The sequence below is a fragment of the Pantherophis guttatus genome, chromosome 4 (genome assembly GCF_059756535.1).
Source record: "Pantherophis guttatus breed Tessera chromosome 4, ASM5975653v1, whole genome shotgun sequence".
Taxonomy (NCBI): domain Eukaryota; kingdom Metazoa; phylum Chordata; class Lepidosauria; order Squamata; family Colubridae; genus Pantherophis; species Pantherophis guttatus.
Window position 1 is genome coordinate 113,639,409 of NC_142066.1, and position 13,774 is coordinate 113,653,182.

General features: G+C 42.6%; 2 protein-coding genes across 3 annotated transcripts in view; one reads left to right on the forward strand and one right to left on the reverse strand.

Moving 5' to 3' along the window:
- The window catches only part of KCNH8 (potassium voltage-gated channel subfamily H member 8), an 89,994-nt gene extending 80,794 nt beyond the window's left edge, over window positions 1–9,200 (reverse strand). Inside the window, exon 1 of the mRNA XM_087893684.1 lies at window positions 8,520–9,200. Coding sequence (XP_087749810.1) covers window positions 8,520–9,200 — 681 coding nt within the window. The remainder of the gene's footprint in view (window positions 1–8,519) is intronic.
- LOC148114311 (uncharacterized) overlaps window positions 4,298–13,774 on the forward strand; it is an 82,000-nt gene continuing 72,523 nt past the window's right edge. For both annotated transcript variants that reach the window (XM_087892581.1, XM_087892580.1), the window contains exon 1: window positions 4,298–7,524. The gene's annotated coding sequence lies outside the window, so the exon portion shown is untranslated. The remainder of the gene's footprint in view (window positions 7,525–13,774) is intronic.

Genomic DNA, 13,774 nt, shown 5'->3' on the forward strand with positions numbered 1-13,774 from the left:
TCAACTGGCAAAAGAAGGGGTTGTCACTGCATTTTTGTATTTACCAGCAGAGCTCCTTATTTCTGGACTGTCAGACTTTCTGTAGCTTGCCAAAATTTCTTATCAGTAACTGATACTACGTATATCCGCATTCCTTTCTTTCTACTTCACACTTTTCTTTGTTCTCTTGCCAGAGAAGTCTGGCTGCTGAGAAGTAGCTGATAGGAACTTTGCAAAAATGTAACAATTTAATTATTTTAGATAGTTAGATGTTTTATTTCCTTTACAATAAATATGAGTTTAATTAGAAGATGTATTCTGGTTTTATTTTATCAAAAGTATACACAAGGAAAGTGCCATGATCCAGGCAATAACCCCAGGAAGGTAACGGGGCTAATTGCCTCTGACAGATGCAACACGGACTTAATAATATCACTAACAGTGGCAAGTAAATAAAAAAAGAAAAAGATATAATTGGAAAGAATTTAAATTAAACATAGACTGTGTAATTAAGGAAAAAAATAACTGAATAAATTGAATATTGTTGAATATTGGAGGAATTTGAAAAGTTGTTAAAGGATTAATGAAGTGTGAAATGATTGATTTGAGTTGTTGTGAATGAACTAAAGTGTTATATATACTTTTACAATTAGTATAAGATAAAAGTAGGAATAATAACAAGATAACTATTACAATGATATAATAATAATATTTTTCAATAAATATTTTTATTGAAAAATATTATTATTGTATCATTGTAAGGTTATTAATTATTGTAAAACATTTATAAGTATATTAATAGCTGATAGGAACAATATAAATCAATTTTATAAGGAAGAAAGATACTATTATAGAGTGTTATAAAAGAAGGTGGGGATAATAATTAAGAACTATAGACAAACCTGTACAAAACTTAATTAGAATATCTTACTTGTATGATATTGTGGAACAATTTTACCCGAAGCCTAAAAGGCAGGCAACTGTAGCCAAAACAGGAAAAAAACCTACTACCAATCCCCCACCAGTACTTGGCTCACCGTTAAATCAAGGGTCAATAGAAAACATGCTGTGGAAAGAAAAAGATAAAACAGAGCTGATAGTAAATAGCATGCAAAGCATGCTGCAAATGATACAGGAAACCTTAATGAAATCACAAATGGCCAATAACCATGAAGAGGTGAAAGAACATCACAAAGAAATTAAGAATAAGAGAGGAGAGGTAAAGGAAGATATTAAGAACATGAATGACAAGATATAAACCATACAGCAAGCAATTCTGGAAAACTAGTAAAAAATTTAAAAAAAATGGATCAAATAGATCTAAAAGTAGAAACAGTGGAACAGAAATCACTACAATTAAACAAGGAGCTGTCAGATTCAATTGCATTCCTGGAAATGGAGAAAGCTTCATATTTTCTGCCTTTCCAAAATGTAGGGGAAGAGAAAGAGGAAGATTTGGGTGGAAAAATGGCAGAAATTTTGGCAGAATTAATGCAAAGAAACAAAATGGAAATAAGGGAACAGATAGATGAAATTTACTGCGTACATGCCCATTATATAAGAAGGCATCGATTGGCAAGAGAAGTACATATAAGATTTACAAAAAAAGCAGTTAGGGATGAAATTTACAAGAAATCAAGGGAAGAGACAATAACATATAAAGGTAAAGAAATTATAATTTTGAAACAAATCCAATGAAGAATTTGAAATCAAAGACAGCAATATCAGTTTCTTACAACCCAACTTACCAAGTATAAAGTGATGTTTAGATGGATAATTCCAAAGGGTATTCTTATTACATGGCAAGACAGAAAATACAAGGTAGACACAGTAGAGAAGGCACAAGAATTTTACAGAAGTCATTTTTCACAGGAAGAAGAGCAAGAAAGTAAAGAAGAATCAGAAAGTAAAAGCCAAGAGGAAGATCAAATAGAAGAAACAGAAAGGGAAAGAGAACTAAGGAAAATACAGGAAAGAGAACGAGAAGAAAAAGGAGCAAGAGGGAGAGTAAAAAGAGAGACACGAAACACCAAGAAACAACAGCAGTAAGAAATGGAAGAGGCACTAAACCTCTTCTCTGTGAACATAAATGCTTTGAATTCACCAAAAAAAAAAAAAAAAAAGACTCAAATTTTTACAAAGCTAAAAAAATTCAAAATAGACATGATATGCCTTCAAGAGGTACATATTAAAAAAGGATACCAGAAATTATTAGAAAATGCAAAGCTAGGAATACTATATACATCATTAACACAAAAGAAAAAAAGAGGAATTGCTATATATGTAAAAGAGAGAATAAAATCAAAACTAATTTACTCAGATGAAGAAGGTAGATCGTTGTGAGAAAAATAGGAATTATTCCTGTAAAAGCATAACCTGAGTTACGCCATTTTGAAATCATGTTAAGGTTTTGTTTTACCTTGTATAACCTGATTATATAATTTAGCTGACATTTAAGAACACGAGAAAGGAAATGTGTAATTCCTGTTTTTGAGAAGATGTTTGTTTTGCAGGAAATACGTTCCTGGGTTAACTTGCCCTTATTAATTAAAGGAAGTATGCAGTTGATGTTTTTGAGGGGTATTTCTGTTGGGAATTGGGGAATTTCCAGGGTGGAATTATGTACTGCATATGTTATATAAGATGTTATGTAAGATCTGGAACTGATTCCCAAGGTACTTTATTGACGTGTATTCTGAATGTCCTGAAGACTATAAAAACTTGTGTAAATTGTTTTATTTCCGTCTTTCTCTACTTTAGAGAGAAAGGCCCTTTGCAAAGAATAAACTTTGTTCCAGGATTTGGTCTTTGTCTCTTTAAAACGATAATGGGATTTACCTGTCGACCACAATTGGCGCCCGAAGGGACTTGAAAACATTCTGTCTGGAAGGGATTTCCCTGCGTGCGCACATAACACTGATTTGAGATGGGGTTATTTCCTTTCCAGCCGGAATTGCTTTTCTATGAACCTTGAGGCAGAGACCTGAATGCCTGGACAGAGAGGAACGTTCCTGAAGACTTCGGTGCACCAGGAGTGAGTATATGTTTTCTTTTTGGTGGTTTGGATTTGTGTATGTTTGTGTGTGTATGGCCTGTATGATTTGTGTGTATAATTAGTGTAATACAGGTTGGGGAACGTATGGGGACTTTACTAGGGAAAAGTGCTGCTGAGACTGAAATATCCTCCATCCCCCATATCTCCATTAGTGGTTAGAGGATTGGTTGGAAGCTTGTACAAAGGTATTAGATAAGGTGACTATGATTAATTATTGTAAGGAGGTTTGGCTGACGTTTGTGTTGATACAGCCTAATTATAGGTGGAGTAAATTTGGGGAGTCAGACCCATATTGGATCAATGCTTTGAAGAAAGTTTTGGTGAAAAAAGAAGTTGTTTCAATTGTTATATGTTGAACCTCAGTTCCATGTTCAGTAGTTTAACTCCTCTTCCCCGAGAAGTTCTAGAGTTTTGTATGGGAAGGAAGAAGAAGAGGAAGGTTGGGATCCTTTAGCTTATGCTACATGCCCACCTCCCACTCCTTCGTATAATCCAAGTTGTGGGTGAAATTGATGTTGTTGCTGGGAGCCGAAAGGAAGAGACTTTAGCAGGGCAGTAATATAGGCAGCTGGAAAAGGAGTTGGGTGAATTGTTAGTAACTGTGAAACAAAATCCATCCACTTCTCCTCATGTTACATGTTCACAAACTAAAGGAATGTTTCCTTTAAGAGGAATGCTGAATGGTATTGCGGCTTTTGTGAATGAGTCTTTGACATCTCCTGATCTGGAAGATTATAAAAGAAATATGCCGTCTTTATAGGCGGATCTGATTAAGTTGTCTGAGTCATTGGATTTATTCCTGAGACCCAATCTGTATACTTTTGCAGAGTTACAGTGTATATTGGGTTATTTGTTCTCCCCTGAGGAGAGGTCACAAATTCGAAAGGCAGCTATGGTTTTTTTTGGATAAAAACCCAAGTGGGGGCTGTTCAGCCCGTTGCTGCAGATGTTAAGTCTCCATTAGTTGATCTTGGTTGGAATAATAATAATTTAGCTGATCAGGAACAAATGGAGGGAGTTAAGACAGCTGTACCTCAAGGAAGAAACAAAAGTTTTTGAGGTGGAACAGTTGTGGGAAGAAACACCATTTGTGTTTCTGGAAAATATTAAGGACAATTTAAATAAGCACACTGGTCTTTCTCCTGAAACACCGGCTTATGAGTCCTTAATGAAAATGAAATTTGTGACGAAATCATGGCCAGACATATAGAAGCTATTACTGATATTGCTGCTCTGTTGAAAGAAGCTTAAAAGGTCTATGTGACTAGGGACGAGGCCAAGACTAGAAGAGGAAAAGGTTTTGTGAAACTTCGATTGCAATGTGGCGACAGTGTCCTGGAATTGGGAGAGGATTACTCCAGTGGAAAAAAGTCTAGTGTTGGTGGATTGGAAAGCAAAAAGTGTATTATACGTTTGGATGTGATATTTGTTCTAGAAGTAGGTCTTAATCTGCTTGGGAGAGATGCATTGTCTCTTCTGGGATGTGAGCTTGGTATACAGATCTTTATTGTTCTTGGATGAGGAAGAAAACTCTGTAGGAATGTAGTAAGGAAGGTTTATTGTTCTTCTTACCTGAGGTTGAATGCGAATATTTTGTCTTTGATTAATGTGATGTGATGGTAATATGTGTGTGCCGGCTAATTAAGTGACCTTCTTGGCTTAAGTCTGGAGCTGTGGAGGACAGGTGTGGTTAGGGCCCAAAATCAAGTTTTTGATTAAAAACCGCATCCTGAAGTTTTCCACTGCTTGAGGAATGGGCTACAAGATGTCAAGGATAAAACTGAAATGGGTATCTGAAGGGATGGAACCTTTCCAGGTTTTATTCCAGGTTTGCAAATGTTGTTAAATGGTATGTGTGTGTAATGAGAGTTGTTTAGGCAATAGAGCTCATTGTCTTGAAAAAATAATAATAATGAGAATGATAGCTCCCTGAAGTATTTGTATTGGTAGGGAAAAGGCATGTGTGCGTTGGAATACACTAAAAGGTCTGATTGCAGGATAAATATGAGTGTATGTGGTAAGCCCTTAAATGGGGGTGGTAAAGTGATCCTGATATTTGTGAATGCCTGAGAAATTTCCTTTTGTATATTGAAATAGTGAGTGGCAAGAGTTTGTTGTTGTAGTTGTTGTTATGTTGTAATAGCAAGTGTGTGAATGAGCAAGTGAGAGATGAGAGAGATCCTATGGAGAAGTAGGATTAGGTAGAGGTATTTGCGATGTTAATTAGAGACAGGAGTAGTATTTTTCTTCTCTATATTTCCCCGTCTTTTTGTTCTGAATAAGAGAAGTGAGAAAGGGGGGAGGGAAGGTGTGGTTTGTTTTCCCTTTTACACATTTTTTTTTCCTTTGTTGAGTTTGTCTGAGAGAAAGGAGGGGCGAATGGGTGATTTGATCCTGCATTGTTTCTGACTGCATTGGCAGCTATGCAGATGTATTTCCTGTCCTGCTTTAGAGAAGTGACATTGAAAGTTTGAAAAGTTTTTGGGAGTAGAGATCCGGAATACCTCTATTAGGTGATTTTCTTTTGCTTTTTGAAGTTTTTTATTACCCTCTTTTATGTTTTTGTGTCTGTGTATTTTGAATGATTTTGAATGCTGAGAAGGAGATTTCTAGATACTAGATACTGGATAGTCTGGGGAATAGTTGACTATGTTATTTTAGCTTAGTGTTGTCTAGGTAAAGGATGTTTCCTTGAGGGAAGAATTACTGGTAAAAGGTAAAGATGGACTTTTGGTCTGGTTAGCTAGGAAGTTACTTGTAAGTTTGTCTGTATAGACTAGTGAATTTAGATTAAGCTTTGCATTTCTTTGAAGCTTGTGGAAATAGTTTAGCTAATTTTTGATAGAAGTGTGGTGTGATTCCTCTGAAGTGGGGAGAGTTGAGTATTTATTGAGACTCTATTGATTTATTGATAGTTAATTTTAAACTAAGTTGTTTGGAAGAAAGGTTGAAGAGTTGAAGAGTTGAAGAAAGTAATAATATAGTGTTGCTCCAGTGTTATGTTTGCCTGGTTTAAGGAAAAATTTCCACTTGTCTGTAGTAGTGGAAGATGGTATAGCCAAAGGAATGTTGGTTTGCATATGGACTGGGAACTAAAAGGTGGTGCACAAATGCTAGGTTTTTAAAATTGTTTCAAGAGAGTTTGGTTCTCTTGACCAATAGGAGAGAGAGATGGGAAGATGTGGAATGAAATTGTGTGGTTATGAATAAATGAATTGAGAATGGGATGAGACTGGATGAGATGCAGTTGTGAATGGAGGCACTATTGAGATATTGGAAGGTGGAAAGTTACCGTTTGAATGGTCAGTGCAGATATGTGAGATTTTTGCTTTATTGTAAGCATTGCACATATTAATTAATGAGGTAGGGAATATTTATGCTGATTTAAACTATGCTTATGGTATCCTACATACTTTTGGAAAAATCTGGATTGAAAGGGGGTTGATATTTAGTAAAAGGAATTGCGATAGGTGGAACTTATCACAGCTGTTTTAAAGGCAGCTGGGGATCCTTCTAAACTTGATATTATATAAATAGTGGATGAAGGGGTGTGTAAGTGAATGGGAAATGGATTACTAAAATGGAGTGCAAATTTTTACTAAAGTTGTGATGTGGAATGTGATTGAATGAGTGCATGAGGGAACCTATTGGGGAACGCAAGCACTTATTGATTTTATTAAATGTATATGCATATATGTGTCTAGGGGTGTGTATACAATAGTTATACAAATGGTACGGAAATGAATATATTGTGTATGTAAAAAATATGTAGAGATTTGACCATTTGGCCTTTTCAATGAATCTAAGTAGATTACATTGAAATGCTGGTGGTGTGACCATTGATATATGTAATAATAATAGTGGATTATTTTATTGGATAGGTTGAAGCCTTTCTTTGTGTAAAGATAGGTGTTCAGAAGATTGTTAAATCGTATTAGAGCGAATAATACCCAAATATAGTGATAGGGGTATACATTTCATTGTCCAAGGTGATGAAGGTTATGGAACAATTAGGAATTGATTGGCAATTACATTTATTGTTTATGCAAAGTTCTATAGGGTGTTGTGAATGTGCTAATCAGATAAGTAAATCTATGTTATAAAAATTAATGTTAGAGTTTCAACTACTTTGAATGAAGTGTTTGCCTTTAGCTCTATTAAGAATAGGAACTAGTCCTAGGAAAGATCTGGGGATATCTATGTATGAAATGATGTTTGGATTGCCATATGTGGGGAAAGTTGAGATGCCTAGGATAGAATTGAAGGATGTTTTTTCTGAAAATATATATACAGGGACTGTCCCAGTGTTTTTCTCATTTAAGGTAAAAAGGACAGAATCCACCTCTTGATTTCCAAGCACATGAATACAAAAATGGAGACTGGGTCCGATAAAAGCCATTACTGAGAAGAAGTTGCAGCTGGTGTGGAAGGGACCGTTCCAAGTTTTGCTGACTACTGAATCGGCTGTAAGGACTAAGGAACAAATTTGGGTATGCTATTCCAGAGTCAAGGGACTGGTGGCTTTGCCTTATGGAAGGACAGTTGCTACAGAACCTGCAAACCCTCTTAAATTGACTTTTTGATGACAAACTTTAGATGATTGATGACCAATGGATGGAAGAAGAGTTTTATGAAGAGATTTGTATTTGGCTAGGAGTGGTAATAATTCTTGTTGTGTTTTTGATTGTATTGAGGAAAGATATTATTGATTGGTGTAAATCTATGTTTTGGTATCCAGTGGATGTAAGTTCTCCTTGATTGATTGATGTTGGGGGAGCTAGTTCACTAGGAATAATGGGGTTTTTTGTGGTAATGTTTGTTATTCTACAGGTGTGGATAGGAATGGGGATTTTGGCTGTGTTGCCTAGTTACCCTATAACATGGTAGCAGCTATGTTTCCATACTGAATTCGAGCACCGTTATTCTTTTATAGAAACACCACTAACCCTAATAGACACCACTGAGGAAGCTGAGATATGTATTAAGTCATCTTTTGAAGATGGTGTGTGCCAAGTGCAAACGTACATATGAGATAGTTCCTCAATACATTGGCCTTACAAATAGAATGGAATTTTTATATAAGCAATGCACTGAGCTATTTGGTAATTATAGAAGTTTTGGATTTTGGAGGAAGGGTTACATTTTCTATGTCTAAGGATACAAGTTCTCTCCAAGTTAATGTTTTTATGTGGTAACATGATATTGACCAAATTACCTATTGTATGGAGAGGAGTTTCTATACTGTTACAGGATATTCATAGTTTACAGGAATAAAAAATAATGAAGAGAATTGGGGATTGTGAGAAAAATAGGAATTATTCCTGTAAAAGCATAACCTGAGTTACGCCATTTTGAAATCATGTTAAGGTTTTGTTTTACCTTGTATAACCTGATTATATAATTTAGCTGACATTTAAGAACATGAGAAAGGAAATGTGTAATAATGAATATTATTCTTCTGCGCATGCGCAAGATGGCGACTTGCCTGTGATCCCGGTGATCCTGGGGGGCGATTATGGCTCCAGGGGGCCTTTGGAGGGCTGAATTTCGATCGTTGCAGCCCTGGCCCAGCTGGAGGAGTGTTGGGGCTCTCCGTTGAGGGGTCTCCGGCTTCTGTGAGTGTCCTTGAGGCTCGCGGAGACCGTAGGACGGCGAGAGCGGCCCGAAGGAGGAGGGGCGGCAGCAGACTCTCTTGGCGAAGGTAGCAGAGCCAGGATGACGGCGTCAGCGCCGCGGCGGTGGCGGCGGTGCAGCACCCTCGCCGGGATCCTCGCCAGCCCAATCTGCCCTGGACATGTATTAGGGGCGGAGGGGGGGGGGGCGAGGTGAGGGCGGGGAGGCTGGCGGCGGCGGCGACGGCGGTGCTGGCGGCGTGGAAATGGCGGTCAAGGAAGAAGCTGCCACAGTTTGGAGCGTGGGAGCGTCGGAGAGGTTGGCAGTTGCTGGCTTGCTTTGTTGGATCTCCTGGGCGACCGTGGGGCGTTATCTGGCCCCTTGGTCGTCCCAGAGGCCTCCATGAGGATTTATGGAGGCTGGGCGAGGCTGGACGAGGCAAGCAGCATGGTCCCAAGGAAGATCTGGGAGGGGTTGGGGAGAGCTGGACTATGACTGATGGGTTTTCCCCCCTATGGCATTTGTTGCCTCTGCTCTCCTTTTTCACCCCCATTCCCCTGAATGTGGTGATGCCATGCCGTGTATGCCTGCTGAACAATCATCTCCGGGTCTAGATGCCATCTTGACCTCCCCGGAGGTAATGACGGTTATGATCTCCGCTGTTTGAGCCTGTCTGGACTATGTGGACTGACCTGACCCCATTCTTCCCCTCCGTTGAATGGAGGTTTACATCTGGGGATTCAAGTCTTGGTGGAGTGGGTCTATAGCTGCTGTCTCAACTCTGGCTTTTTGGACGATCGTGGTTGACCAGCCCCCGTGAGAGGAGGGCAGGGTCACCCTCTGCCGGACCGAAACAGCATTTTACTCCCGCCATTGCCGTGAGAGGGCACTGAGGTCTCACATGCTCCATTGGAACTCTATTGAAGCCTGGCATTTCACTCCTTCTGACTGTGATAACATCAAATTGGCCCCTGGTTATTGGCCATGGACTATCACCTCCCTTTGATGTTTGATGTACTCGGTGAATGACCTTTGTGCCCTGCGAGATTCCCCCCTCTCGCAGGTCTGGCCCTCTTCGTTATCGAGGGCCTATCTTGATGACGGGTGTTGGAGCCCCGAGAGATGGCATGCGGCTAAGAAGAGTTTGAGGGGTTTTTTAAGTGGGTTTTTTAGTGAGTTTTTAACAAAAATTTTAAGGGGTTCGGGGGAGATTAGGGTGGGTTCTGGGGGAAATCCACCGGGTTCAAGACCAGCCTTAGCGAAGGGCTGCGACATTAGGGACGTAGAACCGGAGGTCGGGGAGGGGGTTGGAGTTAGATTTGAAGAGGGCTGTTCCATCAGCACAGTGAGTGGGAGGGGCAAATATGGCGGAAGCTGGGGACCATATCATGTGCGGGGAATGCGCACTCGCTATCTTAGAGCGATTGCGCATTCCGGTCCCCAATGCTTTTCTTGTTCCCCAGGTTGTCCAGATTCTCAAGGCCAGAGCCTCCGGCTGATGTTGTGCAACGCCAGGTCCGTTGTTAATAAAGCCCCCCTCATTCACGATCTTATTCAGGAGGGGGAGGCGGACCTGGCGGGCATTACGGAGACCTGGTTGGGCCAGGAGGGGGGAGTCCCCCTTGTGGATATATGCCCACCAGGCTTCCGTGCATTTCATCAGCCAAGGGCTCAGGGCAGGGGCGGGGGGGTGGCGGTTATTATAAAGGAAGGTCTGGATCCAAGAGAGACCACTGTTCCACAGATAGCCGGATGTGAGTCCCTCTTTGTGAAGTGGGGTCGTGGAGTACAGATGGGCCTGTTGGTCACGTACCTGGCTCCCTGCCACGTGGCAACGGCCCTGCCCGAGCTCCTTAACGTTATAGCCGAGGTGGCGGTGGGCACCCCCAGACTTGCCATCATGGGGGATTTCAACCTGCCATCTATCGGTGAAACGTCTGAGGTGGCTCGAGAGTTCATGGCTTCCATGACGGCCATGGACCTTACTCAGTTAATTCATGACCCCACTCACACAGGAGGACACACTCTGGACTTAGTTTTTGTCTCTGGTCAGTGGTTGAGTGGCCTTGATATAGGGGATATAGCCATCGAACCCTTGTCATGGTCTGACCACTCGCTCCTTCGACTGGACTTTCTAACCGCTGCACCCTGCCTCAGGGAGGCGGGACCGACCAGGTGGTTCCGCCCCAGGCACCTGATGGACCCTGATAGGTTCCAGATGGAGCTTGGGCCATTTCCTGAGATTCTGGCTCATGACTCGGCTGAAGACCTGGTGGCCGCCTGGGATACTGCGGCTGCCGGGGCCTTGGACCGAGTCGTGCCTTTGCGGCCTCTGACCCGGCACCGAACTCACCTAGCTCCTTGGTTCTCCGAGGAGCTTAGGGAGGTGAAGCACCGGAAAAGACGCCTGGAGAGTAGTTGGAGGACCAGCCGCTCCGAACCTGACCGAACACTGGTGAGGTCTCATATTAAGACCTACCTAGTGGCGATAAAAGCGGCGAAAACTAGCTATTTTGCCGCTCTTATCGCGTCATCAGATAATCGCCCGGCCGCCCTGTTTAGGGTGACCCACTCCCTCCTCCATCTGGAAGTGCGGGATGACCCCTTGCAGGGTCGAGCTGAGGATTTTGTGCAGTATCTGTATGACAAAATCGCTCAGATTCGGGAAGGGCTGGCATCTGACTGGGTATGTCCAGACGGGATGACTGAGGCAGGTCTTGAGAGTGTTATCTGGGGGGAGTTCGATCCTGTGGCTCCCGAGGACCTGGACAGGGTCCTGGGATGGCTGAACGCGACCACATGTTTATTGGACCCGTGTCCCTCCTGGTTGGTACTGGCTTCCCGGGAGGTGACACGAGGCTGGCTCCAGAAGATTGTTAACGCTTCTTTGAGTGAGGGGGTCCTGCCGGCCGCTTTGAAAGAAGCGGTGGTGAGGCCCCTCCTCAAGAAGCCTTCTCTGGATCCGGCTGTTTTGGCTAACTATCGTCCAGTCTCCAACCTTCGCTTCATTGCGAAGGTTGTTGAGAGTGTGGTGGCGCAACAGCTTCCCCGGTACCTGGATGAAGCTGTCTATCTGGACCCGCTCCAGTCCGGCTTCCGGCCTGGGCACAGCACGGAAACGGCATTGGTCGCATTGGTGGATGATCTCTGGAGGGCCCGGGATAGGGGTTGCTCCTCTATCCTGGTCCTGTTAGACCTCTCAGCGGCTTTTGATACCATCGATCATGGTATCATGTTGCACCGGTTGGCGGGGTTGGGGGTGGGAGGCACCGTTTTGCGGTGGTTCTCCTCCTACCTCTCTGACCGGTCACAATCTGTGTTGACAGGGGGGCAGCGGTCGACCCCGAGGCACCTTGCTTGTGGGGTGCCACAAGGGTCGGTCCTCTCGCCCCTTCTGTTCAACATTTATGTAAAGCCGCTGGGTGAGATCATCCGTGGCTTCGGGGTGGAGTTCCATCAGTACGCTGATGACACCCAGCTGTACATCTCCACCCCAGGCCACCCCAATGATGCCCTTAAAGTGATGTCCCAGTGCCTGGAGGCCGTGCGGGCCTGGATGGGGAGAAACAGGCTCCAACTCAACCCCTCCAAGACCGAGTGGCTGTGGCTTCCGGCGTCCCGATATAGCCAGCTGACGCCATCGCTGGCTATTGGGGGTGAATCACTCGCCCCCACGGAGAGGGCTCGTAACTTGGGCGTCCTCCTGGACACACGGCTGTCGCTAGAAGATCATTTGGCGGCCGTGGCCAGGGGGGCTTTTTATCAGGTCCGCCTGATACGCCAGTTGCGCCCCTTTCTAGATCGGGACTCCCTACGCACAGTCACTCAGGCACTCGTCACTTCCCGCCTGGACTACTGCAACGCTCTCTACATGGGGCTCCCCCTGGGGTGCACCCGGAGGCTCCAGCTGGTCCAGAACGCGGCCGCGCGGGGGATTTTGGGGGCGACGAGACGCTCCCACGTGACACCTCTCCTGCGCGAGCTGCACTGGCTCCCGGTGGTCTTCCGGGTGCGCTTCAAGGTGTTGGTGACCACCTTTAAAGCACTCCATGGCTTAGGGCCGGGGTACTTACGAGACCGCCTTCTGCCACCAATAGCCTCCCACCGGCCAGTACGCTCCCACAGAGTGGGCCTCCTCAGGGTGCCGTCCGCCAGACAATGTCGGCTGGCGACCCCCAGGGGGAGAGCCTTCTCTGTGGCGGCGCCCGCCCTCTGGAACAACCTCCCCGCAGAGCTACGTACAATAACAGACCTCCGGATTTTTCGTCGGGCCCTGAAAACCCATTTATTTCAACTAGCTGGGCTAGCTTGAGTCAAATTTTAAATGGATTTTAAATTGGAATGTTTTAATTACGGCCAAAATTATTTAATTATTTTAAACAGTTTTTAGATTTTGTATGTTTTGTATGTATGTCTTGTTTTTACTTTGGCTGTTCACCGCCCTGAGTCCTACATTGGAGAAGGGCGGTATAGAAATTTAAACAAATAAAATAAATAAATAAATAAATAAATAAATAAATAAATAAATAAATAAATAAATAAATAAATAAATAAAAACAATAATTCCTGTTTTTGAGAAGATGTTTGTTTGCAGGAAATACGTTCCTGGGTTAACTTGCCCTTATTAATTAAAGGAAGTACGCAGTTGATGTTTTTGAGGGGTATTTCTGTTGGGAATTGGGGAATTTCCAGGGTGGAATTATGTACTGCATATGTTATATAAGATGTTATGTAAGATCTGGAACTGATTCCCAAGGTACTTTATTGACGTGTATTCTGAATGTCCTGAAGACTATAAAAACTTGTGTAAATTGTTTTATTTCCGTCTTTCTCTACTTTAGAGAGAAAGGCCCTTTGCAAAGAATAAACTTTGTTCCAGGATTTGGTCTTTGTCTCTTTAAAACGATAATGGGATTTACCTGTCGACCACAATCGTTGATGGTAAAATTAGAGATAGACCAAAAACAAGTCTTATTAGTAGTAATATACGTCCCGAATAAAAACCAATATGAATACTTTAAAAAATTGCATAATAACATTATAGAACAAGGTTATGATAATATATGTTTAGTAGGGGACTATAATGCTATAGCGGACAGCAAAAAAGATTATATGAGTAGTACAAAG